Raw genomic sequence first — 13,172 nt, 5'->3', positions numbered from 1 at the left:
GCTGCAAACTAAAACAGAGCTGGCCAGATCCCTTCGTGGGGCGAGAGGATGCGGAATAAATAGGTGGATGACCAATTCGCAGGGTGGGTGGAGTTGCTCTGGGAGACTTTCGAGACAGGCCATGTTTTCCTGCTCTCTGCGTCAGCCCAGCTCCTTCCCGTCTGCAGCCAGCTTTACCATCACTTTCCCCAACCTCCTTTTGGAAGCAGGACTTATAGCTTGGGTTTCGTCTTGACCCAACTTCTACAAAGGGTTACTTGTTCCCCTTTTCCCTTTGCTCATGAGCAAATCATCCAAGAAGCCAAAGTTCTGGGACTTAAAGGGCCCGAGGTAGGGAACAGACACTGAGGCAGCTCACAAAATGCGATTTGTCACGGGCGCTGACCTCCACAGGCAGGCAAGGCCTTGGAAAAGTCGTGCCACCAGAGCTGGCCACCCGCCAACTCTGAAGTTAGTGGAATTTTGTAGCCTTCCTCATCAGATAGGGAGTGCTCCAGCACGAGGCTGTAGGCCTGCGTTCCGACTGGACATCCTTGGGGTGGGGGTTGCATCTGGCCTTCAGATTGGCAGCAGCACACTGGGTGCAGAGGCTGCTCCTCCAGCAGGCTACAGTCCCCCTGCCCACCCCCCCCACCACCCAAGGGCAGAGTTGTGTCTCCCTCTTCAGATACGGCGCTCACCCAGAAACAGTAATGAGAGAAAGAGCTACCACTTACTTAGTGATTGTGATGTGCCTGAAACTCTTCTTTTTAAAAATAATATTTTAATTCATTAAAATTTTTTTTATTTTTATTTTTAATCGTTTACTTTTTACTGCCTTTTTTTCCATGACCACTTATTCCCCTTATACCTTCTTCCACCTCCACCCACCTGCCTCTCAGAAAAGACATTCATTCTTTTCTGAGAATCCTCATAACAACCCTGTGAGGGAGGTCTTGGTGTTTTTCTCCTTTCCTAGATGATGAGACTGAGATGCATTGAGAAGTTGATTATTTGCCCAAGTTTGCATGGTATGGTGATGGCTGCAATCTCCATCGAACTGAAAAGAACATGAAAATAGGGCTGCTATCTTCCCTCTTTCCTCCACCAGATTAGGGGTTCACCAAGGGCCAAGATCTGGTGTCCTTCCGCTGCCCACCCCAGTCTCCCTATCTGAATGAGAAACAGACCTTATTCAGTGTTGTGCCTGGCATCAGGGGGAGACTCAGGGAGTTGGCAGAAGCACTGTGGATGTTATTTCTGCCCCATACAGCTCTGAGCTGGTCCCCCAGAAATATGCCCCACAGGGTGGAGAACCCCATCTTCTGGAGATGGGGTTCAGTGGTGGGGGTCAGTATGCCAGTGTTCATGCCCCAGGTGCCTGGGTAGGAGGCCCCAGAGTGCATGGGAGATGGCAGGCCGCTATCACAGGGAACACACCTTCCGGAGCCAGGCCTGGTGCCACCCAATTAACCAGGCATTTCCTTCTGTCCGCAGCTCACCTCACTCCTGGCGGCAAACCCAGCCGTGAGTCTCCGGAACCTAGCAACTCTTGAGGAAACAATGGAAACTTCAGTTTTTACTCTCCTCCCTCTATCATTACTCAAAAGGTTTTCCTCTAAGCCACACACACGGACACACACACACACCAGTTTTCTCCACCCATCAGCCTGGGCTGCCCTGGAAACTTTTTCCGGCAGAGAGGAGTCCTGAGCGTGGGTGGTGGGAAGGCCTGGTGGCATGGCTGCGTGTGCTGTCTGTGGGCCTGTGTCAGATGTGGATCATCAGGGACTGTGATTTACCGCCCAAGCATCTGTGACTGGGGCTTTGGCAGGTCTGTCTGGGCCTGGGCCTGGGCTTTGGCCTGGATGTGTGAGTTGGTGTGCCCCTGGCACTGTGGCAGTGATTTATGAGAATCAAAGTTGGTCTGTGAGTGATTTACGTGGACAGTGGCATGCATCGGGGGCAGTTCAGTATTGAGTGCCTACTGTAAGTCAATGCGGTCAGGGGGTGAGAAAGTGCAACAAAGGACAATGTGCACGTGAGAAAATTGCTGGCCTGTGTGTGAACTGTGAGCACCTGGGAGGAATATGTATGTGAAAACATGTCCTTGTGCTTCGTGTCTTGGGGTTCACATATGTGAGTCAGTGTAAAAAATGGGAATATGAATGTGAGCAGCTGAGTGTGTAAGATGTGTCCGCTGTGACACCTGCAGAAGTGAAAGTTTTGACGAGATAAAGTGTTCTTTTGAGTCTGTGAAGGCTATTAGTGAATGAAAGTTGGGTGCAGGAGTGTGAAAATGTGCTGAGTGTTCACAGGCAGCGGATGAAAGTGTTAGTATGTGCAAGTTGTGAGTGTGAAAGTGTCCTGTGAGCCAAACATGGCGTGAGTGCGTGCGCACGTGCTCAGGTGCATGTGTGAAAGGTGCGTGTGTGAGCGCGTGGGATTCTGGAGGGTCCTCGAGGGTTGCCCGTGGGGTGTGCTCAGTGTGTGGAGTGTGAAGGGGTGTGAAGTGGTTTCAGGGGTCTAGCAGCCAATAGGGGCGTGCAGGAGCGGCGTGCGCCTGGAGGCAGGGCCCCGGCCCCCGTCCTACTCCATATTCCAGGCCGGGTTTGGTGGGGAGCCGGCCTGGGCCGCGGCCGGCGCGGAGGGGGCTGGGGGCCCAGACAAAGGCGCAGTTGGCTGCTGTGGGGCTTCGGGACAGCGGCGCCCTCAGTCCGGGGGCGGGGCCCGGAGCCCCTGGTGGGGCGGTCCCTGGGCGGGGCCCGGCGCCCGGGGGCGGGGCAGAGCGGGGCGGGGCTGGCGACGGGCGGGGTGGGGGTGGTGGGAGCGGGCCGCGCCGTCCGGAGGACTCCGCAGGCTGGCGAGCGGGTGGCTGCGGGCCGGCAGGCGGGCGCCGAGCTTGCGAGTGAGCGGAGCGGGCCAGGCCATGGGGCGGCGGGCAGCGGGCACGCTGCTGCTGACGGTGCTGCTGCACTGGCAGCTGCTCTTGGTAAGTGTGCGGGGCGGAGGGACCAAGGGGTGCCCGGGCCCTACTCGCCACGCCCGCCAACTTGGCGGGGGCGCCGAAGCTGCGCGGTTGGGACTCTGGTTCGGAACGGCGGCGCTGATCTGGGACCCCAGGGTCGACACAGGCCAGCGCCACCCTCCGTCATGGGGCTGTCCTGAGGGGCGCCCAGGGAACCCTGCGTGGGGCCGGGGGCGGGGCCGGCCCGCGTGGGAGCCCGTGGGTCTCCCGGCCACGTTGCCGAGTTTCCGAGTCGCGCTAGGCATGGCTCGGCCTGCCATTCTTGGGGACCAGGCTGAAAAACTTTCGAGCAGGGTGGGAACTTGGTTGGGCGAGGGAGGGCACCCCTTTCTGTGCCAACTTGGAAAAGGGGCAGTCAGTGGTGATGGAGACCCCCTCAGCTCTCACTGGAACTTGACCAGCGTCTCTCCCCCTGGGGAGCTAGTAACCAGGCAGACACAAGTAAAGGGCCGTGCAGGACGCAACTGTGAGTTGTGTGAACTCCGCCAGCCCCAGATTCCTACAGCCCAGGACTCTTGAATCAATCTCTGCTCTTCACTGAGTAGCGTGTGACCTGGGGCAAGCTGGTTAAATTCTCTGAGACCAGCCCACATGCCTAAATGGAACTTAAAATGCGTGGCCTCCAAGTGCATAGCGGAAGGGTGGTTGATGGGACTGGGTGGAATGCTCAGGAAAGTGACTGGTGCTAGGCCTGCTGTGTAGAGGAGATTCCGTGGATCTGCTTCCTCAGCTTTCCTCTGCCCAGGTCCTCGAGGTGCAGGGGAGGCTTGCCCCTGCAGCCTGGCCCCCTGCTCTGAGCTTGGATGGGCCCCTGCAGAGGAAAAGAACACTTGGCCAGGAGAGGCGCTGAGGACCTGAGTGAACCCCAGGAGGGTGGGGTGGGGTCAATGGGCAGGGAGCTGGTGGCAGATGTGGGCGGGGGCACATCTGGGGAGCTGGGCCTGCCATGGGGAACCACAGAACCATCCCCACCCTTTTTGAGGTGGTCCGAGGCGGTCCCTGCTCCTGCCTCCATGTTCTCAGAGCCAAGAGAGGGATTTTTCTAAGCCGGCCAGTGTTTACCCAGTGACTGACTCCCTCTCCTTGCCTTGCCAGCTCCCTCTCACCTCTGCCCTCCTGAGTCACTTGTTAACCCCCAGCCCAGACCTGACCCCTTAATGCCCCACCCATCAGTATCTCCCCTACTTCCCCCTGCCCCAATCTGGGCAGCTTCCTTAACCCTCATTCTCAGCCTCTTACCCCAACACATACAGCAGGGCCCATTCAGTGGCTCCCCAGTCTTGATCTGAACTTGCAGCTCACGACACTGAAGTTCACTTTTCCAAAAGGTAGGCGCCAACCTAGCACATGGGCTGCCTGTCTTTTCTGACCCTCCTCCAGCTTTGCCCACTGATGACGGCATCTTGGATGCCTGGGTTCTACAGTGGCGGGAGTGGGGAGCAGACAGAGCTGTTTGCGGCGTGCAGGAGGAATTTGCACAGAAATTCCCGGATGGCAGCCAGTCATCTCATTCACGTGTTCATTCAACACATCTTCATTGAGCAGCATCCCATGACAGTCGGCAGGAGTTCAGGGTTCATTCACTCTCATTGGGCAGATATTTGCTAAGCACCTACTGTGCGCCAGTGCACCCGGGGCTGCGGTTTATGGGTGAGCAAGATCAGCCCCTGTCTGTGCTTTCCCAGAACTGAGGTCTGCAAATAGGCAGCTCCCATCCTGTGCGATTACAGAACCTTCTCAGCAACCACATCAGGCCTTCACTGTCCCACCCCAGGCTAATGGTGGAGGCCTGGAAAGAGCTTGGCCTCGGGAGGCTCACAGACCCAAGTTTGAATCCCAGCTCTGCCAATTTTCAGCTCTGTGATCTGGGGCAAGTTCCTCTCTCTCAGCCTGAGTTTGCAAATCTATCAAATAGGGGTTAGGTTTCAAATGACAATCAGGTTCCTAGCCAGTGCCCCAGCAAGCCCTGGGCTCGCCTGCTGCCCGTTCCCTCTTCTGCCCTTCGGTTCACATCCATGAGCCAGTAGTGAGTGGGTGAGGGTAGGATACAAGAGGAGGATGAGATGGTCCCTAGGGAGTTCAAGACCTCCGTAGGGGCAGGAGACAGAGGAAACAGTGGTCTGTGATTAAGTGTAGGGGTTATTTCAGTGGCGGTGGGGAGGCTTGCTGGGGCAGGGGGCCAGTCTGGGTGACTCAGGGCTCGTCTTGGCTTTCTGACCCCTTTTCTTCCTGCTGGGGCCTTAGCCCTTCCTTTCTTGGGGCCTGCCCTGCCAGGAGGCAGGAGCCTTGAGGAGGCCACTGTGATTACAGTGTTTTCCAGAGCCGAGGGGGGAAGTCACTGAGATACCTGTTTCCTGCCTCAACTGGGCTTCCTCACTCGGGAGGCTGTGGGCTGGCCGGAAATGGAGGCGCCTCTCCTTCCCTCGGCCCTCTACTTGACATAACTGGCTGCCCCGAGCAACCCCCACTACCCTCTTGTTCCAGACCTTCTGCTGGGGTCGGTGGGGGGGGATGTGCCCTGCAGATTTCCAGAGAGGAGGCTGCAGGTCAGTCCACAGTGGGAGGGGGAAGCTGGAAGGAACAGAGGTGGACCCCTTCCCCCCAAGCCCTAGGCCAAGCTCCCTGTGTGTGGGGAGCCTTGGCCCCGCCAGGCTTGGCCTGGACCTGTTCTCAGACTGAGTACAGGCAAGTTGGGATCTGTGGGTCCGATGCCCGGCCTGGGAGATGGGTGGGAGGAAGGTGGCAGAGGTTGACTAGGTTCGGGGCTTGGAGTGGTGGGGAGGGAGGTCTTGGGGTGCCAGGCCAGATGTAATGTGGATAGTTCACATTAATCAAGCGCCCCCTGTCTGCTAGGCAACAAAGTTTCTCAATAGACCCTCGTATATTCCCCCTGCTCACAATCTCTCCACACTCGCCCCGCTGCTCCCAGTCAGACCCAAGCCCCTGACTTAACGTGGCCCCTCTACCTCTCGAATTTTCTCCTCCTGCCCACTTTCCCCGCATTTGCTCAGCCCAGGTCCAGTGTTCTTTGTTTCTCGAACATACTAAACACACGCCTGCCTTGGAGCCTTTGCATCTGCTGTTCCTTCTGCTTAGAATGCTTGTCCTGCAACGTTCTACGTGACGCTCTGCCTTACTTCCTTCAGGTCCCCAGCTACTCTGCTACTCTGCCTGACATCCGTTGCTTTACTTTTTTCTGGTCACCGTCCGACGTGTATTTGTGTACCTGTTTCTCAGTCTCCCCCCCACCCCCCATTTAAGCCCCACAAGAGCAAGACCTGTGTTTTCGTTCACTGTTCCTTGATATTTAGCGCCGGCAGGTAGTAAGCGCTCAGTAAATATAGCTGTTGAATCCTGAAGCTAGAGCTGCCAGTGCAGTCTGCTTTCTCCAAGCAGAGGAAATCGAGACACAGAAGGTTACTTGCCCAGGGACTCCCGCACGTGCCGGGCTGGACCACGAGCCAGGCTTTGAAGCCAGATGGAGCTCGCTTTTCTCGCCGCTCTTACCTGCTTTCCCACCGGCCTGCAGCAGGCAAGCGGTGGATGTTGATGAAACTGTTGTCACTCAGGTTGATAAAGGAAGAGCCAGGGTCCTAGGCAATGCAGGCCTGCCTGAGGCAAGAGTAGCGGGTCTGGCTGGGGATGATTGGGCTGCTGGGTCCGCAGGGCCTGCCTGGGCGGGAACCTAGAAAGACTACCCTCTAGGGCAGTCATTTGTGGGATTAAATGTTCCTTTGTAGGCTTGTTAACTATTTAATTTCCTCATTAAGTATTCCCTGAGACCCTGTAGACAGTTGAATTAATCCAGGGTTTTGTAATGGGAGTAGGCCAGGCCGGGACCCGCCCTACCCTACCCTTCCCTTCCCTGTGTGGAAAGCGAGGGCGAAAATGGCCAGCTGCCCTGCACGGAGCCTTCGCGGGGCTCCCCTGGGGCTCGAGGCTAGGCTGAGTGTGCAGAGAGGCTTCAGGGCTGTCTGGCCTTGGGGCATGAGCCTCAGAAGGGAGGTTGGGAGGGGCTGCCCAAAATGTGGAAAGATCTGGGATGATGATTCAGCGGCCACTTGGAAGCCAGACTGTTGGGTTCTGGACCCTCAGACCATTTAGGGCATGAGGGAAGGACTCCCAGCCCTGGCCCGTTGCCCTGCTCCTCAGCCCGTCCCAGCTGTGAGGTGTCAGGCTGGAGGAGGAAGGGACGAATGTGACCCCTCCTCACCCCGGCAGCTTCCCAAAGACCCCGTGAGCCTGTTGCACCCTCCTCCTAGGGCCCATGCTGGCCTTCCCCCATCTCGCTTCTGCCAGGGAGGGGGAGGTTGGGCTCAGGGTCCCGGTCCTGCTGGAATGCTGCCCCAACCTGAGCCTTGGCCTCTTTGGCCCTGCTGCCCCTTCCCGCTCCCAGGGCCTGGCTGGGGCTTGCTGGCTACCCTAACGCCCAGAGCTGGCTGACTGAAACCCAGAAGAATGTGTGGAACTTGCTTTGCAGGGAGCCGCCAGCCTCGCTGCCCAGCCTGGTGGCGTCGGCCATGTCAATAGCGGCCTTGAGAGGGGAGTGGCTCGTGGCTGCTGGGGGTGGCTGGGCCAGGGGCACCACCATGAAAGCCCTGGGAACAAGGCTGCTCTTTGAGGCCAGGGAATGTGGGGACTTCGAGTCTCAGCCACCTCCAAAACCCACCCTCCCTCCTTCCCCAGTGCCTGTGCATGTCCAGGGTTGCAGGGACCTCAGAGCATCGCCAGGGGCAACTGTGGCATCCCTGACACATCCTTAGGACCAGCTCCTAGCTCTCCACCAGAAGAGCCCTTTCCCTGAGGCACGAGGACAGTGCTGGTGCCCTGGTGCTCTGGATTTCAGGGGGCGCCTGGAGCACAAAGGCTTACAGTGTGCACTGAGTGACCGAGTGGGCCCATGATGTATGTGCCCGAATGGTCTTCAAACTGAAGTCCCCTATAGGTGTGTGTTCGACTTAAAATCCTTTCAGCAAATATTTATGGAGCATCTTCTGCTGACCGCCTGACCTTGTTTTAGGGGCTGAAGTTATGGCCGAGAACAAAAACGCCAAGTTCCCTCCCCTCGTAGAACTTGCATCATAGCCAACGCAGGAAGACAGGCAATAAATACATGTCAGGGGCATGAAGTGCCAGCAAAAATAAAGCAGGAGAGAGGATAAAGAGTGATAAGGCCGGCAGGAAATCCTCTGATAAGATGACATTTGAACAGAGGCGTCTGAAGGAAGTGAGGGTGTGAGCCCTGCAGATATCTCGGGAAAGGGCGCTCCACGAAGAGGGAACAGCTAATGCAAAGGCCCGGTGGTGTGCTCGGCGTGTTTGCGGGAAGCACGGAGGTCCATGTGACCGGAGCAGCTGCCTGAGGGAGAGCAGGGTTGATGTGGCCAGAGGGTTGGCTAGGGGAGCCGGGCAGAGCCTTGACCATGGGAAGGACTTTGGGTTTGCTTCTGAGTGAGATGAGAGATCACTCGGATTGCCGCATGGAGAAGAGAGCACGGGGTGAAGGGCAAAAGCAAGGAGGCTATGACTCAGGCCAGAGAAAATGGGCGCTGTACCAGGGCGATGGATATGGGGAGAAGTGGTTGAATCCTGAATGTGTTCATTCTGAAGGTAGGGCCAGCAGGGTTGGCTGCGGGGGTGGGGGTGGGGGTGGGTGGGACAGAAAGAGAGGAGTCAGGCATGTCTCCACAACCTTTGGCTTGAGCGTCCGAAGGGATGGGGATGCCCCTAACTGAGATGGGGAAACTCCAGAAGGTGCAGGCTTGGAAGGAAGATGGGGAATGGCAGGGGGTGGAGGGGGTGCCTCCGGGATGAGGGCGGTATTGGGCTGACTCACAGCTAGGGCAATCAGCCCCTTCCCTGCCCCCCACTCACAGTGAGGGGTCTTGCCAAGTGCACAGCTGTGGAGCTACTGACACAGCCCTGAGAACCCACAGCCTGAGCTCATGGTTCCTAGATCTGTGTGCTTAATTGGGATTTACTTCTTCCACCCTCTAGAACAGAAGCTCCATGAGGGTGGGGACTCAGTTTTGTTCATGGCTCTTTGCCTCCTGCTAGGAGACAGTAGGTGAACATTTATTGAGTGAATGCAGTAATGACCTTGAGGAAGCCAGCAGGCAAAAAAAGCCCCAGCTCCTTGCTGAGGATTGGGAAGGGGCTGCTTCTCGCCCCTGGACTCACGCAGGGGAGCTGCTCTCCCAAGCCACTGCTGTCTGCTGAGACCTGGAGCAGGACGGGCAGGCCCGAGTGTCTCCCCTGCCGTCCGTCTTCCACCCTCGGGGCCCTCGCTGGACTCTGAGCCCCTTTCCCCAGGGCACTGTGGTGGAGCGAGAGGTGGAGGTTCAGAGGGCCCTGACTTCAAGTCTTGGCTCGGTCCCAACCGGCTGTGTGACTGTGGACAGGTTACTTCCTTTCTCTGAGCCTCAGGTCAAAAATGAGGATCATGCTTGTTTTCCAAGTGAATATGAAACCAGGCGGCTGCACCTTGCACGGTGTCTGGAATGTGGTAGGGGTTTGACCATCAGCCTTGGTCCTGCACAGGGCAAGGCCAGAGTGGTATGTGACTCAGGCTCCCCAGCGCCTGGCGTGACAGTTTCTTCTGATCCAAACTGCTGCCATCTGCCATCTGTTGACCCAGGGCCTGCTCTGGGCCGGTTGAAGGAATGACCAAGGAAAGGGATCATTCCTGCTCCCTGCCTCTCTTCCAAAGTCTGAGAGCCTTGGACATGACTGCGTCTGATCTGTCACTGCCCCCTCCCCCCACGGAGGCTGCAGCTGCAGGACAGAGTCCACCCTTCCACACTGATTGCTCCTTCCTGGAGCACACCCCAGGGTGGGGCCTGGGAAAGGCTGGGGCCTGTGGACCCATTGTCCCCTTCCCAGATGTGTGCAGTTGGTAGGGTCTGAGCAAAAGGAGGTGTGGCCTAGAGGCTCCCATGGGTGCAGAAAGGATGTTCATGCATCTTAAGGGGAACGGCCAAGGGGGGCTCCTGGGACTCTATCCCAGTCCCATCCTCCCTCCGGCCCACTGGAGGAGGCAGGGCCTGGCCCAGGGAGTCCTGAGAAAACCTGTAGCAGGTTCTCATCTTCAAGGGCTGGTGAGGCCTCGCAGCTCTAAATCTGGCCCCCCTGGGCTGTCAGAGAAACAGCAGGACTAAAGAGAGAGACGCACAAGTTTGGGGTGACCTCTCCCCCCGACGCTGTGCTTTGTGCTTGGGGTGCTGTGTGGATCACGTCCAGGTGTTTTATTTTTTACCATTTGGCACCTTTCCCCACCTTTTCCCCGGGTCCAGTCTGTGGGGATGGGGAGGCAGCCTGGGGTTGGGCAAGGGGAGGACTTGGGAGGCAGCCTTGGGTGACCCCACAGATGCTTCTCTTGGGGTGGGGCCGGGAATTCCCAGCTGCCTCTGGCCCCTCCCCAGCCCACCTCCAGGTCTCTGCCCCCGCGTCTTCCTTTCCCGCCTCCCCATGCTGGCCCCCAAGGAGCCAGCTTGCCCCCCCACCCTGGTCCTGGCCTCCCGTCCTCACCCCAGCTGACTCATCCCTCTTTTTGTTTTGGCTTTTCCAGGTCTCAAATAGTTGGGAACTGGGATCATGCCTCTTGGATCCCTTACTGGGCTGGCTGGATTGAAATTCTGGCCTCATAAATCCCGGCCTCAGTGGCCTCTGTCACTGCACAGCTTTTCTCCCTCTCCTGCCATGTCCCCGTGACCCTTGGGCCGGAGGAAGAGAGACCTAGGAATTTTCTGAGCACAGACCAGTGCCTCCTGTGCCCTGGGACTCCCAGGGCCTCCTCCCCAGTGACCTCAGTCACCCAGACCGTCAGCCGGTGCTCAGAGGACAGTCACGCCTTCTCCTGTCGAAAACCTCCACCTTCTCCCGAGCCAAGCCCTTCGAGGGGCTCTCTCGGGGCAGTATCAAGTATTATCCTCCCAGCAATCTTGTGAGGTTGGCTCGATAATCTTCCTCTTACGGAGGGCGAAGCTGGGGCTTGGAGGGGGGAAATGGCTGTCTCCAGTCATCCATCTGGCGCGTGGCACAGCTGGGAATGGGACCCAGCTTGTCTGACTCCAAAGCTGTCCTTTCCTGAGTGGGTTTAGCCTGTTGGGTGCAGAGAGAAGACAATCTGGGAGGACTGGCATAGTCAGGATAGGCTGCCCGGAGGAGGTGGCTAGGCTTGGTAGACGCTACTGTAAGCTGCATATCGGCCATGTGGACTTATCCAGCTCCTATTGCTCAGGCTTGGGTGCCTTTTGCCCCTGGGTCGGCCTCTGTCTTAAGTTAGTGATAAGATTCCCCAGGGAGATGGATTTGGCTTTCCCTGGGGTTGAGACCCTTGAGAACCTGGATTCTTCTCGGCCGGGTCTCGGGCCTGTAGGTTTTGCTGTTGGGAGCTCAGTGAGTTAGTGTGAGTGAGGCCTGACCTGAGCCAGGCCTGTGTCTACCTCCGGATCGGCTTGGCTGAAATACTGTAGAAGACACAGAAGCCCACAACCCCGCCGGAAGGCAGAATCTATGCATAAGCCCCAAACTGTATCATGTGAACATCCCTGTGCAGTGAAGGAGTCAAGAATCCACCCGTCCATTTATTTATGCACTTGTTCATTGCCTGAGGACCTCTGCCCTAGACGTTGCGCTAAGCATTTTGTCTCCGTTATCAACATTCCTCTGTGGCTGGAATACCTCCACTTCCCAGATGCTCCGAGGAGGCCAGTGCCTTGCCCGAGATCACACAGCCAGGTGCAGAGGAAAGTGGGAGCTGAAATCAGCCCTCTCTCGTCCTCCTGGAAGAAATGAGAGGCATGGTCCCTCCTCTCCAGAAGCGCTGGGTCTTGCAGGATTCATGAACCATAAGTACCCAGCACAACCCCAAGTCCAGAAGGAGCAGGTGGTCAGGGAAGTCAGAGATCGGTTTGGAATGAGTTCTCTGGATAGACTTTCTGGGGAAAGTGGGGCTTAAAGAACAAGAGGGATCTGGCTGGTGGAGGAGGGAGACATCCCTGGCAGGGGTCAGGGAGTCGTCCTCATTGTCCCTAGATTTGCATTGTAGTGGAGAGTGTGGGCAGGAAGGTCCTGGCCTGCTGCTGGAGTCATTAACACTGGGGAAAGAATGAGAGGAAGTCCCCAGGGGGGCTGAGGTAACATCCATCCCAGCCCCCTGCCCTGTACCTGGCTGTCCCAGCACGCGAGAGGTCAAGGCCTGGGCCCCCACTGGGTTTCCAAGCCAACTACCAACCCCCTTCCTTGGGCCTCGCTTTTCCTACCCACAAAATGGGCTTCTTTCTTGCTCTTTGGCCACCTGCCAACTCAGAGGAAAGAGACCTTGGGTTCTTGGAGAAAGCCGCTAACTTCCCCAGGGAGATGGATTTGGGGCTGGGGGGGGGGCGGCCACCTTGTGGAGCCTACCACCTTACCAATCCCACATCTTCCCTCGTTGATGCCACCAGCCCTCGAGTGCCAGGGCCTGGGCCAGGGAAACAGGTGAAGGAGAGGCCTCCTGCTCCCTTAGATCTCCCCGAAGCCTCTCCCGCCCTCCTGTGCTGACCTGGGATGACCTCTGCAGTGGCCTGCCTTGTCAGTGCACCTCTGAACCCCTTGGGCACCTGCCACCGAGCTAACATCCGGGAGCCCCGTGTCAATATCTGTTCAGTGAGTGAGCGTAGACTAGGAGGCACAGGATTCCTGGGCTTCCCCTGGCTCTGCCTGTGTGATCCTGGGCAAGTCACTGAACTTCTCCCAGCCAAATTTTCCCCAGGTGAAAAATGGGACCATTCATTCAGCAAGCATTTGTAGAGTGCCAGCTCCATCCAGGCCCTGTGTTCGGTGTAAACACCCAGCAGGGGCTGAAGGAGCTTTCAGGCCGATAGGGGAAACAAATCAGTAAAAGGCCGGGGGGGGGGGGGGGGGGGGGGGGGGGGGGGGTGTGTAAAGAGGCTGCATTCAAGGCAGAGTCTCCCAAGAGCTTTATAGCAGGTTTTCAGGGCCACACGGCCTCCTGGAGATAATCTGGAGTGTTTGTGACTCTGCCTCAGCTTCCATTTGTTATTCTAGCTACCAAGTAGTCTGTTTCCTGCCCAATCAGCTGGTGGGAAGAGGGGACCAAGGGGGATAGCTCCCCGGGGCTAGGGCAGGAGATAGGCCCCCCCTCACCCCCCCAAGGTGGAGA

The 13,172-nt window shown here is 57.5% G+C and overlaps 1 protein-coding gene across 13 annotated transcripts in view; it reads left to right on the top strand.

Annotated features, from left to right (window-relative positions):
* Nucleotides 1-2,825: 2,825 nt before the first annotated feature.
* The window catches only part of HSPG2 (heparan sulfate proteoglycan 2), a 96,364-nt gene continuing 86,017 nt past the window's right edge, over nucleotides 2,826-13,172 (top strand). For 12 of the 13 annotated variants that reach the window (XM_036025491.1, XM_036025489.1, XM_036025486.1 and 9 more), the window contains exon 1: nucleotides 2,827-2,971. In XM_036025491.1, coding sequence (XP_035881384.1) covers nucleotides 2,909-2,971 — 63 coding nt within the window. In that variant the 5' untranslated portion in view covers nucleotides 2,827-2,908. Of the gene's footprint in view, nucleotides 2,972-13,172 lie in introns of all 13 variants that reach the window. The other variant, XM_036025496.1, reaches the window with a different exon arrangement.

The sequence above is a fragment of the Phyllostomus discolor genome, chromosome 5 (genome assembly GCF_004126475.2).
Source record: "Phyllostomus discolor isolate MPI-MPIP mPhyDis1 chromosome 5, mPhyDis1.pri.v3, whole genome shotgun sequence".
NCBI classification, from domain to species: domain Eukaryota; kingdom Metazoa; phylum Chordata; class Mammalia; order Chiroptera; family Phyllostomidae; genus Phyllostomus; species Phyllostomus discolor.
Note: the sequence above shows the minus strand (reverse complement) of the source record. Positions and strands in the feature narration are given on the sequence as shown.